Raw genomic sequence first — 21,168 nt, 5'->3', positions numbered from 1 at the left:
ACCCATGCAGACACGGGGAGAACGGGCAGACTCCGCACAGACAGTGACCCAAGCCAGGAATCGAACCTGGGACCCTGGTGCTGTGAAGCAACAGTGCTAACCACTGTCCTACCTTGTTTGTACCCCGTCACGATTGTGCCCCTGCTTGGCACCGCCCAACCACATACATAATCCTATGTTTATCTGTATTAAATTACGTCTCCAGGACACAAGGTCAAATTCTCATTACATATAGACCTTCCTGTAATCTACCTTTCTCCCCAAAAGCCCTGACACTTCAATGTATCTTGAGTCAAACTTGGACCGAAAATATAGTTTTGTGGAAAATTCTTTTGAACGCACTTTAGAAAAACTTTCATTCTCTGCCCTTTACGCTCTTACAATTCCAGTCTATTTTAGGATAATTAAAGTTTCCCATTACAACTACTCATCAGTTGCTGCACCTCTCTGTAAATTCCTGCAAATTTATTCCTGTAATCTTTCCCACTAGATGGTGATCAATTAAATACACACAATAAATAGTGTAATGGTACCCAGATTTTGTCCTTGAACCTTTTCGGACATCATCACTTTTCTGCACAGTAATGTTCTCCTCAGTTAATACTAGCACCCTTCCTTTATTTATTTTCCTTCCCTATCTTTCCTGAACACATGGACTGGATTCTCCAATTCTGGCGCTATGTCCCCACACCGGCATGGGAACGGTGATGTTTTACGGCAGGAAAACTGGCCCGAAATGGCCACCGATTCCCTATGCTGCTGAGGGCTAGTAGGGCGGCAGTGTCGAGCACCTGGGTCTAGTTGCTGATACGCCTCGAAGAATTGCCAGGTCCGTGGCTGCGCATGCTCACGACGGTGGCCTGCAGCGGCTCGCGAAGAGGCCCACAAAATAGTCCCGCCCTTCGGCCGGCTCGCGCGCCCCAGACCCCCCCCCCCCCCAACCACAGTGCCCCCAGTCCCGAATAATGCCTCCCCCTGCCCGAGGATTGGCCCTCCCCCAACTGTGGCGGCGCTGGACTGAGTCCGCAGCTGCCACGCTGAGTTCCCGACAGGTGAGACCACACGTGTCCCGCGCTGTCGGGAACTTGGCTGGTCGGGGGAGGAGCATCGGAGGGCGCTCCTCAGACAATGGCCTGAGGCCGTCGATTCGTGGCGCGGCATATTCTCCGAGTACGTCGCTTTGGAGGGTGCGGAGCATCGCGAAAGCGGCGTCGCCTCCGATTTCGTCGGGAATTTGGATGCTCTGGCTGTTCGCCGAACGGGATGTCAGCGTCGGTGACCGGAGAATCCAGCCCCCTGTATCCAGGAATACTTAATACTCAGCCCTTCCCTTTTCCAGTCTGGTGTTCGTTATTATCACAACATCATATTCCCACATGGGTATTTGCGCTGACAACTCACCAATCTTATTCAACACACTCGGTGCATTCGCATATATGTGCTGTTAACCCAAATTAGGCCTTGTTGCAATCCATCATATTCCGACCACACCTAATATTTCTTATTGTTTGGTCTAGTACTATCTATTTCTCCAAATTCTTTGTGTATTTTCATTTCCTCTCTGCTATTATCTCCTGGTTCCCATCTCCCGCCAAGTTAGTTCTCCCCAGTAACACAAAACAAAAACAACAAACAAAATTGCTTATTGTCACAAGTAGGCTTCAAATGAAGTTACTGTGAAAAGCCCCTAGTCGCCACATTCCGGCGCCTGTTCGGGGAGGCTGATACGGGACTGATAACACTAACCAAACCACCTCACAAGGACATTGGTCCCAGTTCTGTTCAGGTGCATCCCATTCAGAGTGTATAGATTCCATTGCCTCCAGAACTGGTTCTAATATCCAAGGAATGTAAAACCCTCCTGTTGTAAGTACCATCTTGCCAGCCACATGTTCATCTTCTCCCTTTTATTTCTATACCCACCAGTGTGTGGTGAGTGTAGAAGCCCGGAGTGATTCTCGCCCGTTTTCCGGCGGGCGTGGGGTCTTAGTCCCCAAAAGGGAGAATCCTGGCCCTCTATATACCAACACATGATATGACTATGAGTTTGGGAGGGTGTCAGTGGCCTAGGCTTCTCTGCTCTCCTAATTGATGTATTTTGGTATTTTGTGCGCGTGTCTCTATTGGGAAAAATAAAAACAAACTGTACAACGTTCTCTTTGCAATAGACTCAAAACTGGCTGGTCTGTACACACGAATGAGACGGACAAACAACGGCAAAATCAGATACTAACTAAGACGGAAGTTGCAAATGTCCTGGATGTCATCAAAAGAGCTGAGAATCTGGATCTGGTTGAACAGAGGCGGATTGGGTATGGAGAACCTTATTTGACAGAACATTTTGAGTTATTAATGTTTAAATAATTTGTTAACTTTACCCTTTAAAGCTGCATTTTGGTAGAACCGCTATGGTGTGGTAGGATGCTTGATGCGATTGATACACCTTGACGAGAGCCTGTGGTGTCGTGGTAATGTCACTGGGCTAGTAATTCATTGGCGCATAGGTTATTGCTAAGCAAGTGCAGCTTGATCGATGATACTTTCTATCACTTGTTGATGATCATGAGTCGACTGATGGGGCAGTAATTGGCTGGATTAGATTTGTCTTGCTTTTTGTGGGCAGAACATACCTGGACAATTTTCACATTATTGTTTAGCTGCACTGGATAGCTAGAGAAGAGACTATTCTGGAACCCAAGCTGGGATGTTTTTGGGGACCATTGCCTTTGTTATATCCTGTCAGCCATTTCTTGATAATGTGCTAACAAATTGAAGTCTGACTATGCTGATGGTGACATCGCTGTCATCTGCTATTTAGCTTGCAAGCAGTCCTGATTCTGCTCCAGGCATGTTTTTCAACACTTCTGAATGAACCAATGTTAGTCACTTAGCTTGATGGGGGGATGAGTGAATCATTAGCTGTGCCAGCAGTTATTGCCCACCCATACTTGCCTTTCACCTGAATGACTTGCTAGGCCATTTCCGAAGGTATTTAAGAGTCAACCACATTGCTATGACTCTGGAGTCACATATAGGCCAGACCAGGTAAGGCTCCCAGATAGGTTTCACCGACAATCAACAATCGACTTTAATTCCAGATTTTTACTGAATTCAAATTCCCCAATTTGCCACGGTGGGATTCAAACCTGGGTTCCCAGAGAATTTCCCTGGGTCTCTGGATTACTAGTCCAGTGACAATGCCACTACACCGCCTCATAGTTCCCCTCAACGTGATGGCGACTGTGCAGTTGTTACTCCAACCAGTATTTTCATGATGTGGACAAGGTCAAGTAGATCTCAGTACCACTTCCTTCTGACAGTAAGACCACTGTGCCACCATGTCTTGTGTGTCTGTCCTGCTGGTGGGACAGGATTAATTCAGGAATAGTGATGGAGGCATCTGGGATGTTGGCTCTCGGGCATTATTCTATGAACATGACTATGTCAGTCTATTGTTTGACTAGTGTATTGGACACCAGTCCCAATTTGGACACTGGCTTCCAGATGTTCATGAGAAGCACTTTGCAGAATTGACTGGGCTTGGTATTCATTTGACTGATGCCAGGTGTTGTGGTCTTTCTAGCTTTGACCACGGAGCTAAATATAAAATGTTAATTCCTCTGTTCTTTCCATAGCTTTTGTCTGATTAATGTTTTCAGAATATTCACTTTTTGCTTCACATTCATAGAATCTACAATGTTTTGCTTTTCATTTGTAAAGAACTATGATTCAGTTTTATACAGAGACCTTGAATTGAATTGGACCATTTTCTAGCTAACGTACCAATTTCATGAATTAGCACAATTATTTAAATTGGAACAATATTTAATCTCTGTTAAAAAAATTATGGAACATTAGTAACTTGTGCACATTTATGATATTGCTGAATCGCGATTCTGTGCTCTGGTGTTATATTATGACATAAGACGTTCAGCAGGAGTGATATCCAATATGTATCATAACTGGCTTCCTTAATGACTTCAATGCAATTATTCATTCCTGTCTGAATTAGCCAAGATTTTGCCGAACTAAAAGATGTATGTTTTAAACAATAATTGTAGTTATAGAGCTTTTCAAAAACAGTAAAATATCCAAAGGCACTTCAGGAAACCAGTGTCACACAAAACATAACACTAAGCCATACAAGGAGATATTGAGGCAGATGATCAAGATTTTGGCCAAAGAAGAGGTTTACAATGTGATACTGCAATTCCACTTACCTAGAGCGGGAATTAGATTCCATGTTATTTCTTTATTTAATGCATTCAGATTTTCATTCAGAAAGTTCCAAGTTACTTATTAATATGAGTGACTGATAAACTGAATGAGGCTGCTTGATCATCAGGGCATTCTGGGCATAAGTTTGGTCTGATAATTGTGGACCTGTCATATGTGACAGAATAATAAGACTGTTTAGACTGCGGCAGCATCCTATCCTTGCTGTTTGACTAGGCTTGACCAAGAGACAGTGTGCAAATATTTCAAAATGTACATAGTATGATTAAAAAAATACACAAAATGTATGTTTTAATTGAAAAAATAACTTCCAACTTGTTGAAATGTTTACACCGCACACTTCTTTGAATTTATTTTCATGATCTAGTCGCCTTGTTGAACGTTTAGAAAATATGAAAAAAAACATGATGGGGAATGGTCTATCGCAATGCTTGTTATGTGGAGAATTACTTGGATTTTTGGGATCAACATCGGTCTTCTGTCAAGATTGTAGGAAGGTAAGATATTTATAAGTGACAGTTTTGGGCATAATTATATGATGTTTTGCGTTTCATTTATTATCCCAGTTCAGTCATTAATGCGGTGCTGTGGTGGAGGAGGCTTATGTTTTCATTTCAGGGATATGTTGGCTTCTGGCTCGATCACCATTTATTGCCCATCCCTAATTGGCATTGAGAAGGGGGTGATGAACTGTTGCAGTCCCAGCGGTGGAGGCACACCTGTAGAGCTGTTAGGGAGGGTGTTCCAGGATTTTGACTCACCGATAGTGAAGGAACGTCAATATATTTCCAAGTCAGGGTGGTGAGTGACTTGAAGGGGAACTTCCAGGTGGTGGTGGTCCCATGTGCCGGCTGACCTTGTCCTTCTCCATGATGGCAGTCATGGGTTTGGAAGCTGATGCCGGAGGAGCCTTGGTGTATTCCTGCAGTGCATCTTGTTGGCGATACACAATGTTGTCACTGTTCGTCGGTGGTGGAGGGAGTGAATGTTTCTGGACGAGGTGCCAATCAAGTGGGCCGCTTTGTCCTGGATGGTGCCGTGCTTCTTTAAAAAAAAAAAAAAAAAATTTTTATTAAAGGTTTTCATAAAATATCAATAACAAAATGAGAGAAAAAAAGAACCCAACAGGGTTAAGTACAAAACACAATCTAGAAAAGCAACCCCCCATACCCTGTACATAGATAATGAATTAACATTAACCCCCCGACTTAACACAACAGGTATATACACCCCTTCAGTGTAAATAACAAAAACAATAATAAAGTAAACCACCCCCCGCCCCCCCGCCCCGAGCTGCCACTCGGTTGCCACTGCCTAAAGAACCCTTGTACCGACCCTCTCAAGGCGAATTTCACCCTCTCCAATTTAATGAACCCCGCCATATCGCTGATCCAGGATTCCACGCTTGGGGGCCTTGCATCATTCCACTGAAGAAGAATCCTTCGCCGGGCTACCAGGGACGCAAAGGCCAGAATTCCGGTATCTTTCGCCTCCTGCACTCCCGGCTCCTCTGCGACCCCAAATTTTGCGAGCCCCCAGCCCGGTTTGACCCTGGATCCTACCACCCTCGACACCGTCCTCACTACGCCCTTCCAAAATTCCTCCAGCGCTGGGCATGCCCAGAACACATGGGTGTGATTTGCTGGGCTCCCTGAGCACCTAACACACCTGCCCTCACCCCCAAAAAACCGTCTCATCCTTGTCCCGGTCATGTGTGCCCTGTGCAGCACCTTAAAATGTATGAGGCTGAGCCTCACACACGATGAGGAAGAGTTCACCCTCCCTAGGGCATCTGCCCACGTCCCTTCCTCAATCTCCTCTACCAACTCCTCCTCCCACTTACCATTCACCTCCACCACCGAGGCCTCCTCCTCCTCCTGCATCACCTGGTAAGTTTCTGAGATCTTCCCCACTCCCACCCACCCCCCCCCGAGAACACCCTGTCCTGTACTGTGTGTGGCAGTAGCCGCGGGAATTCCACCACCTGCTGTCTGGCAAACGCCCTTACCTGTAAGTACCTGAAGGTGTTCCCCGGGGGGGGGGCGTACTTCTCCTCCAGCTCACCCAGGCTTGCGAACCTCCCGTCCACAAACAGGTCCCCCAACTTTCGTATCCCTGCCCTGTGCCACCCCAAAAACCCTCCACCTGTTCGTCCTGGGGTGAACCGGTGGTTCCCCCGTATTGGGGTCCACGCCGAGGCCCCAACTTCCCCCCTGTGCCGCCTCCACTGCCCCCAAATTTTAAGGGCAGCCGCCATCACCGGGCTTGTGGTATACCTCATTGGAGGGAGCGGCAGCGGCGCCGTTGCCAGCGCCTCCAGACTTGTACCCACACAAGACGCCGTCTCCAGCCTCTTCCATGCAGCCCCCTCCCTCCCCCGCCATCACCCACTTGCGCACCATCGTCGCATTGGCGGCCCAGTAGTACCCACAGAGGTTGGGCAGCGCCAGTCCGCCCCTATCTCTACTCCACTCCAGGAACACCCTTCTCACCCTCGGAGTCCCTCGCGCCCACACAAACCCCATTATACTCCTGTTAACCCGTCTGAAAAAAGCCTTCGGGATAAACACGGGGAGGCACTGGAACAGGAACAAAAACCTTGGGAGCACCGTCATTTTGATTGACTGCACCCTACCCGCCAAGGACAACGGCAACGCATCCCACCTCTTGAACTCCTCCTCCATTTGCTCCACCAGCCTTGCAAAATTAAGCCTATGCAGGGACCCCCAGCTCCTGGCCACCTGGACCCCCAAATACCTGAAGCTCCTCTCCGCCCTTTTCAGTGGGAGCTCGCCAATCCCCCTCGTCTGGTCCCCTGGATGAACTACAAACAGCTCGCTCTTCCCCATGTTGAGCTTGTACCCCGAAAAGTCCCCAAATTCCCTAAGAATCCTCATTACCTCCGGCATTCCTCCCACCAGGTCCGCCACATACAGCAGCAGGTCGTCCGCATAAAGCGACACCCTGTGCTCCTCCCCACCCCGCACCAACCCCCTCCAGTTCCTTGACTCCCTCAGTGCCATAGCCAGGGGTTCAATCGCCAGTGCGAAGAGCAGGGGGCTCAGGGGACACCCCTATCTCGTCCCTCAGTGCAACCGAAAGTACGCGGACCTCCTCCTGTTTGTGGCCACACTCGCCATTGGGACCTCATACAACAGCCTAACCCACCTGACAAACCCCTCCCCAAACCCGAACCTCCCACAGGTACCCCCACTCTACCCTATCGAAGGCTTTCTCAGCGTCCATCGCCAACACTATCTCCGCCTCCCCCTCCCTCGCCGGCATCATGATAACGTTCAAAAGCCTCCGCACATTCGCGTTCAACTGTCTCCCCTTCACAAACCCGTCTGGTCTTCATGGATGATCTGCGGCACACAATCCTCAATCCCCATGGCTAAGACCTTCGCCAGCACCTTGGCATCTACATTTAGCAAGGAAATCGGTCTGTAAGACCCACATTGCAGGGGATCCTTGTCCCACTTCAGGATCAAGGAGATCAGTGCCCGGGACATCGTCGGGGGCAAAGCCCCCCCCTCCGTTGCCTCATTAAAGGTCCTGACTAACAGCGGGCCCAACAGGTCCATATATTTTTTATAGAATTCGACCGGGAAACCGTCCGGCCCCGGTGCCTTCCCCGCCTGCATGCTTCCTATCCCTTTGATCAGCTCCTCCAGCCCAATCGGGGCCCCCAGTCCCGCCACCAGTCCCTCTTCCACCTTTGGAAACCTCAATTGGTCCAGGAAGCGGCCCATCCCTCCCTCCTCCCGTGGGGGCTTGGATCGGTACAATTCCTCGTAAAAGTCCCTGAAGACCCCATTGATGCCAACCCCACTCTGCACCACACTCCCTCCTTTGTCCTTAACTCCCCCGATATCCCTAGCTGCATCCCGCTTCCGAAGCTGATGCACCAGCATCCGGCTTGCCTTTTCCCCATATTTGTAAATCGCCCCCTGGGCCTTCCTCCACTGCACCACCGCCTTCCTGGTGGTCACCAGGTCGAATTCGGTCTGGAGGCTACGCCTCTTCCTCAACAATCCTTCCTCGGGCTCCTCCGCATACCTCCTGTCTACCCTCACCATCTCCCCCACCAGCCTCTCCCTCTCCCCCCCGCTCGCTCCGCTCCTTGTGGGCCCTAATGGAAATCAGCTCTCCCCTCACCACCGCCTTCAGTGCCTCCCATACCATCCCCACTCGGACCTCCCCGTTGTTGTTGGCCTCCAAGTACCTCTCTATACTTCCTCGGACCCGCTCACTCACCTCCTCGTCTGCCAACAGCCCCACCTCCAAGTGCCACAGCGGGCGCTGGTCCCTCTCCTCCCCCATCTCCAAGTCCACCCAATGCGAGGCATGGTCCGAAATGGCTATTGCCGAATACTCAGTATTCTCTACTCTCGCTATCAGCGCCCTACTCAAAGTGAAAAAGTCGATTCGAGAATAAGCCTTATGGACATGTGAGAAGAATGAAAATTCCCTAGCCCCCGGCCTTGTAAATCTCCAAGGGTCCACCCCTCCCATCTGGTCCATAAATCCCCTCAGCACTCTAGCCGCCACCGGCTTCATACCCGTCCTAGACCTGGAGCGATCCAGTGCCGGATCCAGCACTGTGTTAAAGTCTCCCCCCATTATCAGGCCCCCCACTTCCAAGTCTGGGATCCGACCCATACGCCGCATAAAACCCGCATCGTCCCAGTTCGGAGCATACACATTGACCAGTACCACCCTCTCTCCCTGCAACTTACAAACTTACCATTATGTACCTGCCGCCATTATCTGCCACAATGCTCGACGCCTCGAATGACACCTTCTTTCCCACCAAGATCGGCACCCCTCAATTTTTGGCATCCAGCCCCGAGTGAAACACCTGACCTACCCACCCTTTCCTCAGTCTTACCTGGTCTGCCACCTTCAGGTGTATCTCCTGGAGCAGCACATCCGCCTTGAGCCCCTTCAGGTGCGCGAACACGCGGGCCCGCTTAACCGGCCCATTTAGTCCCCTTACGTTCCAGGTTATCAGCCGGATCAGGGGGCTACCCGCCCCCCTCCCCCGCCGGCTAGCCATGACCCCTCCTCGGCCAGTCACGCGCCAGCACCCCACACCCGGCCCGTTCCCCACAGCGGCATACCCCTGTCTCGACCTCCCCCACTCGCTCCAGCGCCTCCTTGACCATAGTGCAGCAACTCGATTCCGTCCCACCCAACCCCCCACGCCCCACCCCTCCCCCCCCGGTTCGGACCCCTCCAAGCTGATTTACTCCCCCCATTGCACTTCCGCAAGTCAGCTGACTCCTGCTGACCCCGGCCACTCCCGCCTCTCCTTCGACTCCTCCCATTGTGTGGAACACCCTCCTCTCCCATTCCCCATCCATAGGCTCTCCCCCTCCCCCTTCCATTCTAAGCGCGGGAAACAACCCTCGCTTCCCTGCCCTGGCCCCGCCCCCTCCACTCTTCAGCGCGGGAAAAAGCCCGCGCTTTCCACTTACCAAGCCCCGCCATCTCTGACGCAGCTCCTTTTACAGGCCCGGTCCCCTCTCCCCCGACTCGGGCCTCCCCTCCCCCACGGGGCCCCATCTCACCGCCATCCACCCCCCTGTTCCATTTACCTACCCCCCTCCAAGAGACCCCCGACCAACCCAACCAAAACAGTGCCCAACCCGCCCTAACCACCCTCACCGACCCGAAAGAGAAAAATACAGAGAAAAAGAAACCCGGAGCAAAAAAAATAAACATAACATATCAACCGCAGTCCCCAATCGCCTATCCCGACCCTCAATCTGTGTCCAACTTCTCGGCCAGAACAAAGGCCCACGCCTCCTCCGGAGACTCAAAATAATGGTGCCGGTCCTTGTAGGTGACCCACAGTCGGGCCGGCTGCAACATGCCAAACTTCATCCCCTTCCTGTGCAGCACCGCCTTCGCTCGATTGTACCCGGCCCTCCTCTTCGCCACCTCCGCACTCCAGTCCTGGTATACTCGAACCTCCGCGTTCTCCCACCTGCTGCTCCTCTCCTTCTTGGCCCACCTGAGCACACACTCCCGATCGACGAACCAATGGAACCTCACCAGCACCGCCCGCAGAACTCATTAGCCTTGGGCCTCCTCGCCAGCACTCTATGGGCCCCTTCCAGCTCCAGGGGCCCCTAGAAGGACCCCGCTCCCATCAGCGAGTTCAACATGGTGACCACATAGGCCCCCACGTCCGGCCCCTCCAGCCCCTCCGGGAGGCCAAGAATCCGCAGATTCTTCTGCCTCGACCGATTCTCCATCTCCTAGAACCGCTCCTGCCATTTCTTGTGGAGCGCCTCGTGCGCCTCCACCTTTACCGCCAGGCCTAAGATCTCATCCTCATTGTCAGAGATCTTTTAACGAGCCTCGCGGATCGCCACCCCCGGGCCGTCTGTGTCTCCAGCAGCTTATCAATAGAAGCTTTCATCGGCTCTAGCAGGTCCGTTTTAATCCCTCTGAAGTAGCGCTGGATACCCTCCTGCTGCTCCTCCGCCCACTGCATCCATGCTGCCTGATCTCCGCCCGCCGCCATTTTGTTCTTCTTCCCTCGCACCTTCTTCGGGTCCACCACCACCTTTTTTGTCGCCCCGTTCCTAGTTAAAGCCATATACTGACGGGGCGCTGTTATAAACTCCTTCCCACACCGGGATACGTCGAAAAAGTGCCGTTGGGGGCCCTGAAAAGAGCCCAAAAGTCCGTTTTTGCAGGAGCCGCCGAATGTGCGACTTAGCTCCGCATAGCCGCAACTGGAAGTCCTGGTGCCGTGCTTCTTGAGTGTTGTTGGAGCTGGTCTCATCCAGGCAAGTGGAGAGTATTCCATCATACTCCTGACTTGTGCTTTGTATCTTTACTTCATCTAGCTGTGTAATCCTGTGTGGCGAACATTGTGAGGAACTTTTACTTCATGGTTCATGTTAATGCTTTAGAGGTAATGTTTTATTCTGGGAAGGCTGTAGTTGTGAATGTAAGGTAACTAAAATGTTGGGCTTTAGAACTTTTCAGAATGCCTAAAAGAACATTTCAGTTCAGAAGGCTTCTCATGTTTGCTTCATGGAGTCAGAATAGAATAATTGGTGCCATAAAACAACAGGTGGGCTTACTTATCTGGAGAACTGGAGATGTAATGTCTACACTGCTTGCAAAGAAGTGAAGTCCAGAGAGATATTTTGTTTTGGGAGATGAGTGGAGCCCAGGAAGGATTTCTGATTTCAATTTATCTATGGTAGCCATGATGTAGAGATACCGGCGTTGGACTGGGGTGGGCACAGTAAGAAGTCTTACAACACCAGGTTAAAGTCCAACAGGTTTGTTTGGAATTACTAGCTTCCGGACTCATCTGATGAAGGAGCTGTGCTCCGAAAACTAGGATTATGTAACCAGGATTATGCTATGGCACATTTGTTATGATGCATAATTTGATAATGAGCCAAGTGTGTAGCGTATCATGTGTTCACATATGCCCAACTAGATTCTCAGGTCAAGTCCTGGAAGAGAAACTGAAAACAATATTCTATTCTACGTTACTAAGCTGCCACTGCCTCTGGAGTTCTCCAGACTTCAGTTTTCCAGTTGCACCAAGCTATAAATAGCTCTCCTCGACTTCTCTGAGACTTAACTGCCTGGAGCCTGCTAACAGTTTTCAGGGCCTCTCTGTGAGCTGCAAACCACGCGAGGTCCAAACTGCAACCAACCCCCTCACCCTAGTAAACACACAGATAAATTGAACAGCAACAAGTCTTACAACACCAGGTTAAAGTCCAACAGTGTTCGGGGGTTCTATGTAATCTGCACTTCCTTTCAATGTTCTACCTTCGTATTATTACTAAATTTAAAGAAATATCGACAATGTTGCTATTTTGGCATTGTACTGCCTTTTGCTTTTTCACTAGTAGTTCTATTTTCAAATTAAGCATTCATACAAGATTCATTTAATATTGGTCACAGATATAATTGAAATAAGCCCATAAAGAGTTTGCATTTTTCACGTACAGCATGCAGCATGTAATGTTTAAACATTGATTTTGTTCTCTTCGGAGGCGTTATGTGATACTTCTAATGCCATTGAGAATCGTTACAGTACTATTGACTAATCTGAGTCATCAACACCCAACAGATACACTGACATTTCACATTTCTTGGAAAAAAAGACAAATTAACAACCATTTGACATTTGTGTTTGTAACGTTGGGTGAATGCACAAACACAGCCTGATGTGCATAATGTATATCCAGAATATGTGGGAGATATTAGAGCCATATTTTCGCACAGTGCCTGTTCACAAAGATCACATAACTGTCGAAATGTTCCATTCCATACTGTTTTATCTTCACGTTCCCTGGTAATTGATAATCTGTACCTACCGATTATTGAAGGTGGCTGTTCTGCCCTCACTGCTTGTACTTGTCTGTTTGGCATAATAAAGTTCCCTATCTATCACTAGAGGTGATTAACCTATCATTCTGCCTTGCAATGCGTGAAATGGACACTGTTTATTCTCACCTTTTTGCACCTCATTTTGTTTTGAATAAAACTGTGCAAAGGTGATGCTTGTTTCCTATGGTGAGCAGGTCATGTAAGTGGAGATTATCAAATACCCACGAAATAACACAGATTGTTGAGTTGTCTTTAGTTGACTGCTGAAACAGGATTTAGACACGGAGCACATGCACAGGGCAGTAGAGATTGCTTTGAGTCAGGATGTCTGAAGGAAAGAAAAGATTACCTCATCGGGTATAGTTATTTTCAGAATTCCTCTGATTTTCTTTCACACCTTGTTCCCTCGCCGTTGAAAGATTTTCATCCCATCTGAGATGCCTTCTCTTGTATCTCTTCCAAGTATATAGAACATAGAACATAGAAAATACAGCACAGAACAGGCCCTTCGGCCCACGATGTTGTGCCGAACCTTTGTCCTAGATTAATCATAGATTATCATTGATGTTGTGCCAGTTCTTCGCATGCGAGTTTACAGAGTGCAGTCTTTGGATCCTGGAGGTATGGCGGTTGCATCACTTGGCAGGCCAGATTCTGCAGTCACCAGGCAACCATGGCAACAGACCTCCCGGATAGTGATCAGGAATGGGAATGCTTCCTTTCCCCATCCTCGACCCAGAGCCTCAAGGGCAAATGGAGCGTCCTTCGTTCCAACAACCTCGCAATAAATTGAATCGTACTTGAGATTTATCCGATTGATACTTGCCACTGAACTGCTGGGAGGTAGTATTTATTTTAAATTAGACGATCGTCTAATTGCATTGATAGAAAAATGTCTTTTGTCTCCTGTTTGATGTGGAAGGATTAAGGGACCGTGCACGACTCAAATAAAACAAATTACATGATAAAGAGAATTGGGAAGATAGGATAAAGTGTGCTGCATCAGAGAAAATTGAAACTAGCCCAGTGAAAACATTTAAAAGTATTGTGTACACATGTCTTCTTGTGTGTATTTGCGAATAATGATGCCTAAAATATTCCATTTCTGAAATTCACTTAAATATTTCAAATGCCTATGTTCATATTTCTAAAACTAGAGGAAGATGGCAAATGTAGTTCATTGCTGAGCTGCTTTACAAATACTGTGCAAGATTTACAAAAACCATACCAATCACAGCGTTGAACAAGTGACATTGACCAACTTGTCGCTACTAGCGCAGTGAAATATGAAGTAAGACACAGATATATCTGTAAATACCAGATAACATGATTGATATCATCATGGGATTAAGCATTGAGGAGCATATGTGGGTGGTTAATATTTACCGAGGCTATTGCTACCCATAATAACAACTTGTATTAATATAGCGCTTTAATACATGTTCTGTCGTAATATACATCTAAATATACAATGGAGTGCAGACAGGCAGTGGTTGACACACAGGATGACCAGTAAGCACACAGAACAGAGCAGCCAATCACCAGACAGGACACAACCACTATAAAGCCAGAGGGCACCAGTTTTCCCGCTCTCTCGGGACCCAGCCTCTGAGACAGTCAGAGCTCGTGAGCTAGCCAGTGCCTACACCATGTGGTAGCTAGGTTAGTCTGGTCAGGCTAGTATCAGGTATCCAGTCAAGTCAGCATAGTGTCAACCCACAGTTGAACATGTATAATAGTTTGGATGTTGAATAAAATCATGTTGCATTTTATCAAGTGTTGGAGGTCTGTCTCTCGCTACACTGCATCAAGTGCAGTTCACCTCGACCCAGCCTACCCAACACATCATGTTCCAAGGTACTTCACAGGAGCACTATAAAGCAAAGTTTTGACACTGAGGCACAGAAGGAGATATTACGGTAGATGACCAAAAGCTCAGGAGGGCAGAATTAGAGCAGTGAAAAAATCTCGGAGGAATGTGGGACTGGATAAAATGATTGCTATAGGGCCCTGAAGGAAAAGGCAGCGTGGCTTCAATTCCCCCACAACATGAGACATCCTGTCCTTGTGCTTCCAGGAATTCTCTCTGAGTCCTAGAGCCTGAGATTGCCCTCCACCGCTGCCTGACACCAGTTTGCCACTTATAGTGCTCCCACAGCCTGAGATCTCGTGCTCCCATCTTCCAAGTTCCCCAATGCTCCTATTTCCTGAAAGTGCCCTTCCCGCTGCTCCCATGCCACCAGGGCACCCTCCATAATGTTGCATGGATCCCAAGGCTATCCGAATGCTCGTAAAGTCTAATCCTCCTACCAAGTGTCACAAACTCCTTTTCAGTTCTTTCACAATTCACGATTTCATTCAGTGTTTACTCACTCAGTTCTTACTCACATGTTCACCAAATCCCACCCAAACCTAGTCCTCGGGGATAACTAATACAACCCGCTCGGCTGGAAATAGGTGGTTTAAATCGACTACCAATTTGCAGCCATTTGACATCAATGAAAAAGCAAATTCAGGCATTACGTAAAATAGGTGACTAGTCCTATCCCTCGGTTTCCCTGAAAGATGTGTTAGGTTAATATTACCCATTGATCTTTCCAGACCTGCTAACCATTCCTCTCCCGAAGAATTTGCCTCAGTGCAAACCTGGCCCAGGTTGGCCTTGCCAGGTAGATGGTGCCCGGGGGCACTCCCAGAATACTGCCCTGCCATGTTGTTGTGGGAGAAAATGCAGCTAATTTGCTATAGCGTATCCCTCTCTCTCTCTCTCTCTCTCTCTTGCTCTCGCTATCTCTCTCTCGATCACACGTGACTAGACAGAGATTCTTGAAGTTTTAAAACAATACCTTTATTATGAGCAGTAGAAAGGGCTCCAGCATTCCAACCAGAGCGCGCTGATCCAGGGATTATACAGAGAGTGACACCTTGTGGATGCTGTTACAAGAAATGAACATATACCAATCAAAAGTGTACATTTGTTTCAAAATTATCTGTATCAATTTGTAACTAATAATTAGGATTGCATGATGTATAACTGTTAGTGTGAATGAATCTGAAAGAATCACTTGACACTTGGGTCCGTTCCAATCGCCAGTTATTGAAGTTACACCGGCGGGTAGCAAGTCTCTGGGCGATCCAGATATTTCTCCACCCAACAAAGAAATTCATCAATATTTATACTATTTCAAACAGTTACTCAGCCCAACCCGGCTGGACACAATCCAATCGTAATGATTATAGATTACATATGTTGACCATTTTGGACCAATGAAATTGATTACTAGACATCAGAGGACTGCGTGATCAGTTCATGGACAGCTGGGGGTTACCCGTGGTCTCTATGACATCATCTGCACCCCCTTATCTGTCATCCTTGGGTCTTAGGCATACACACCTCTATCAACCTCGTACAGGCTGGGATCACCATCGTCAACATTCCACAAGAACACCTGCCTGAAGGGAAACATTCTGCTATGTGTGCTTTTGTGTGTATCTGTGTGAGACGCCCATATAAGAAATGTGGTCAAACTGGTTAGCTGGATTCCCATGTTCCCTGATGCCTTACAAACTGTTAAATATGAATATATGTATTTTATATGGAAATACATGTAAATTACATAATATTTACCACCGGTGCCTCTGCCCTAGGAAACCCACTTCTACAATAACATATGAGTATAGTCATCCAATTGCAATTTGGGCACCTATACTTAATTATAATATCACCAAGCATGTATTTTATCTGTTTATCTTCTAATGTACAGACATAGGTATGATAAGCTATTTTGACCAGTGATATATAACCTCCCTTCTCCTTGTTCCTTGTTGTAGTGGACACACATAAGCTACAGCTGCACAGTGTTCAATTGAATCCTTGTATGATAAATAAAGCGTTCTCTATAATTTGATCCTTGTCTGTTTTCTGTAGGCAGTCTGGGCTCAGGCCGCTGGCCTCGCTCATTAGAGATTCTCTGTCTTTGAGCATTTAGCAGCTTGTGTGATTTACAAGTTTGGATGCTTGTTAATTCTTTGAGTCCTCCCTCCTGGCCTTTGGTAGTTATCCAAACGGGCCAACATGATGTTGAGAACACCTCTCTAAATCCTTCAGATGGCCAGTCGATCAGATATCAGGAGATATCCTACACTATCCTGCTGTAAATCTCAGCTTCTAACTTTCCCCCTTCTTCAAGTAGAGTTAGAAATCTAGCAGATTTTCTTTTGTAACAGCGCATAATGATTCCCTGGGGCTGGACATTTGCCCATTTAATAGCATTGGGATGATCGTAGCACTTGGAATGTAATGCTTCCAGCAACTCAGAAATTGGGTGGATTCGTGGCAGTGTAATCGTTTGTTAGATGACATGACCCGTCCAACTTTTTCACTAGCCAAACAGAAAGTAGTTCACACCACCACCATCTGTCCATTTAAGTCTTACATTATACTGTCTACAACTCTCAGGGCCTCTGCTTTTATTGGATATTGCCATCTGGCATGATGTAAGGCAGTGTTTTTCAAACTTCTTTCCCCCCGGTACCCACTTTTGGTAACCAGCCAACCTTTGGGACCCACGCCGGCCGACCTTCACAACACGCACTGACCGACCTTCACGACACAGACCATGTTCGCCTACCTTTTAATGCAAAAGGGGAGCCTCTTTGTCCTCAGGATCTCGCTTGAATCTGGTTCCAAGGAGCAGAGGGAAATGCGCATATCAGGTGCCGACCTCCGCCAGTTCCTTTGTGCCGTCTTCACCTTTATTGAAATAGAAAATCCAACCTCACACATATAGATCGTTGTGAAGGGCAAAAGCAACAAAATGCACGTTTTACTCAGCACTGAATACTCCTACGAGATGCTAAACCAGAATGTTGATAGTCTCCTGGGTTTTTGGTGCATTTTTAATGTGGTATTATAGGTCAGCTACAGCAGCATAATCTTTTAATTTGGAGTCAGCTCCATGTTAATAACTGACTCTGTGGTCTCAACCTGAAAAGGAATTTTTCACCCATCATTTCTCTTTCAAGTTCTGAAACTTCTCTCATTTGCCAGTACTTCCCTGCATATAACATACCTGGGCTTTGCCTCCTTATTTACATTGTCCCAACTGACAAAAGCATACCTCAAGAAATCATCTTTATACTTCCTTGTTCCGAATTAAGTTTCCTTTTTCAGAGCTGTTAACCAGAGGTCCTGGAGCTGTAACACTAGCACTGCTCTGTCCTGCCCTGGACTCTCCTATGCAGCTCTCTCCATATTCTGTTGCAACTCTGCCCATTAGGTAAACTATCTGACCGTCTCTTACTTTTACGAAAACCATTTATTTTCACAGTACACTTGCCTTGCTTGCCAGCAGCTGCAAATGGAAACAAATCTGCTCCCTGCTTTGGCATGCCAAAAGCATGTACTTGGATGACGTTTGGACGTCAATTCTACAGGCAGGGCGCGTGACTGCTCTCTTCTGTCGCTTGTGGCTGGAAGACTCCACACAGTCTAATGTATCTCTATTTAAAAGGAACGGCAGTGGCCGCAATTTTCAATGTAAAAGCTGGTAGCGGCCGCTGGGTGCTTCTCCCCCAAACGGGACCACCGTGGGAACGGCAGGACCCTCCCGACACTCAACCACGACCCACCGTGGGTTGCAGCCCTTTCTTTAAAACACTGGTGTAATAGACCGGGTATCCATATGGGTTGTATCTTCCGATACCCAAAATCTCTCTTATGCTTAGCACGGACGTGCAGGAATAATACACCTATTGCTCCAAATTTTCCTTTCTGTTTCTAATTCACCCAAGAATCTCCTCCAATCCTACTAGAGTCCGGATGTTGTGGGTTCCAGGATGTGTCCCTCGGTTTTCCCCCCCGATTAAAGTATTTTCCATTGGATCTATTATGGCACCCAGGAGGTGAAGGATTTCTATTCTCATGACACTACCCTCAGTATTTTTGCATATCCAAAACATGATGGGGACTTCAATGTTTCCAATTTCGATTTATCCATTTGCTCCTTCTAGCTTCCTTTCTTCCACCTCCTACTTCTTGGATCGTTATGGTTTGGTTGGTTGCTAATAAGTCCTCGTTGGTAAGTGGGATAGACCACCCCCTGTGCCTATTAACATTCTGCAATGTTGGCCCCCTAACACTGAGTCAATAAACAACATAGGATCGCCTTTCCCTTTCACTCTGGGGGCCGACGCTACCTATTGTTTTCGCATTAAATCAAAAAACTTGGCTCGCTCGTCCAGGGTGAGAGTGACAGAACCTTGAGTTGAAAAGGCTTGCAACAGTTTTAAGAAGACATTTACTATTTCTGTTTAATGAGCTTTTGATAATAATAATTTAATTATTTCAATTTTTCCGTCATTTGTGTGAACTGTCCTTCATTGGAGATGATAGTTGAGCTTTCGTTTGACAAAACATTTTGGCCAGAATTCTCCCGTCTTTGGGATTCTCTTTTCCTGCTGGATGCGCCCCCCCGCAAGCGGGTTTCCCGGGGGAGTGGGGGGGCTTCAATGGGAAATGCCACTGACAAACGGCAAGGGCGTGCTGCTGCAAAACACGCGGCTGGGGAACCGGAGGATCTCGCCCTTTATCTTTCGCCACGAAACAAATTCGAGCATGTTGGATGAATTTGGCGAAGGCAGGTGTGGAAATGCAAACACTGAAAAATTTAAAATAAGGACGGAAGACGTTGAAAACACACAGCAAGTCCGAGAGGCTTTGAAACAGTGGCCGAGCTGGGAAGAAGGTTGGGGTGGGATGGAGGTGGGAAAAGGGATGGCGTGTGCAGCTGGGGTGGGGGGAGAAATGTGAAATTTGTGTAAACTGGCAGAAGTTGCATGAAGATAATTGAAGACACAAAAGTGGGTGAATTTAGCAGTGCAAGACTACGGGAGGGATAACTTGGGGAGAGATATTTGGAAATGCAGGAATTATTTTTAAAAGTACAGGGGTCACACAAGAGGCTCCCTCGCATCCACAGAAACATCACGAAGGTTCACATGACTGAAACAGGCTATTCAGGTTATTTGTTGCACCTCCACTGGCTTTTAGAAATGGGAATTCAAAGCGATTTTAATACCCTCCACAAAAAGGGGGAAAAAAAAGAGACCAACGCCATATTTCTAGCCTCAGTACTCCGTATCCTGACTAAGGGGCCTGCAATGCAAACTGAACCAACATCTATCCTTTATACCGACAGATTCTCCTCTTCCCAAAGTGCTCCCTGTGTTGCTTTCATCTAAATTGGCACCCAAAATGCATCAGGGACGGGATTCTCTTAGCCCGGGGCCGGGCCGGAGAATCCCCGCGACCGGGCCACACACCCCTGACGGCGCCATCGGCGCCGGCGTGGTTGGTGTGGTGCCGGTTGCGGGCAGCTCTATGCGGCCGGCCCGCCGATTCTCGGCCCGGGATGGACCTAGTGGCCGTAGTTAAAACACTGAATCCCGCCGGCGCCGTCCACACCTCGCAGCCGGCGGGAACTCTGCGTGCAAGGGTCGGGTGGCGGCCTGTGGGCGGGGTGGGGGGGGGGCTCCGTTGCGGCCTGACCCGCGATCAGGGCCCACCAATCGACGGGCTGGCCTCTCTTTCCCCCGGCCTGCCTCTTTTCCTATGCACCGGCCTCTGTAGCCCTGCGCCATGTTGCGTCGGCGCCGGCGTGTTGAAGGAGGTCACCGCGCATGCGTGTGTTGGCACAGGTGCTACTGCGCATGTGCAGATCCTGCGGTGCACAGTTCGTGCCAGGATCGGCAGCTGGAGCAGCGCGAATCGCTCCAGCGCCGTACTAGTGTAGCCACCTGGGTTGGCCACTTCCCGACTTAAAATGGAGATCCGCAAAGACTACAGGGAAATTCAGCCAACACAGGCAAAAACTAGCAGGTGCAAAGTTCCTGTGTATTAAAACTTGCAGAAACCCAGACAGCACTGAAATGCACAGCCATCTGCATATTAATGAGCGATCACCGGGAACAATTGAAACATTTAAGGTGAATAAGGCCAAGTCAGACTCCTCGGCGCCAGCAGGAGCCAAGACAAAGGAAGGCCAACGGCCACCTAGGGACCGCCCAGAGATCAGGCAAGGGCTCCAGTATTGGGGAAATCGATCCAAGTGATCGAAAACGCAGTCCAATCACTTGGAACCAGATACGGGGTCCGCCCCGAAGGGGCGTGAAGCCCTTGGGGACTATAAAGTAAAGCCCCAAGTTCAAATCGTCCTTCTTGGCAGAGTCACTCAGCAGCGAACCAACCCTTGACAGTGAACTGCCTAAGCTGCCGCATCAACCAAGTGAGTCTCCAGTCAACGCTCGCTATGAGATAGGCGCTCCTAGCTCCCAGTCCATACCAGCTTTTGAATCCTGCAGACTCAGAATCGAACGGAAGGCCATTTGTTCCCCTGACCTGGTGGGCCAGTTCCAAGCTAAGTATAGCCCTTTTAGTGATAGAGAGATAGTCTAGTAAGTAGAGTTTTATGCATGAGTAGTGATTTACTGTGGATAATAAATGTGTTTTGATTGGAATCTTACTAATTGGTGTGTTGAATTATTGATCAGTACTTG

General features: G+C 48.2%; 1 protein-coding gene across 10 annotated transcripts in view; it reads left to right on the top strand.

Annotated features, from left to right (window-relative positions):
• The window catches only part of LOC140386791 (rab effector Noc2-like), a 291,632-nt gene that overhangs the window by 139,516 nt on the left and 130,948 nt on the right, over positions 1-21,168 (top strand). For all 10 annotated transcript variants that reach the window (XR_011933672.1, XM_072469490.1, XM_072469500.1 and 7 more), the window contains 2 exons: positions 2,169-2,312; positions 4,604-4,733. Coding sequence is in view for 9 of the 10 variants with exons in the window: in XM_072469490.1 (XP_072325591.1) it covers positions 2,169-2,312; positions 4,604-4,733 (274 nt within the window). In the remaining variant the exon portion in view is untranslated. The remainder of the gene's footprint in view (positions 1-2,168; positions 2,313-4,603; positions 4,734-21,168) is intronic.

This window comes from Scyliorhinus torazame, chromosome 12, assembly GCF_047496885.1.
Source record: "Scyliorhinus torazame isolate Kashiwa2021f chromosome 12, sScyTor2.1, whole genome shotgun sequence".
In the NCBI taxonomy this organism is placed as follows: Eukaryota; Metazoa; Chordata; class Chondrichthyes; order Carcharhiniformes; family Scyliorhinidae; genus Scyliorhinus; species Scyliorhinus torazame.
This window is presented reverse-complemented; position numbering and strand designations above follow the sequence as displayed.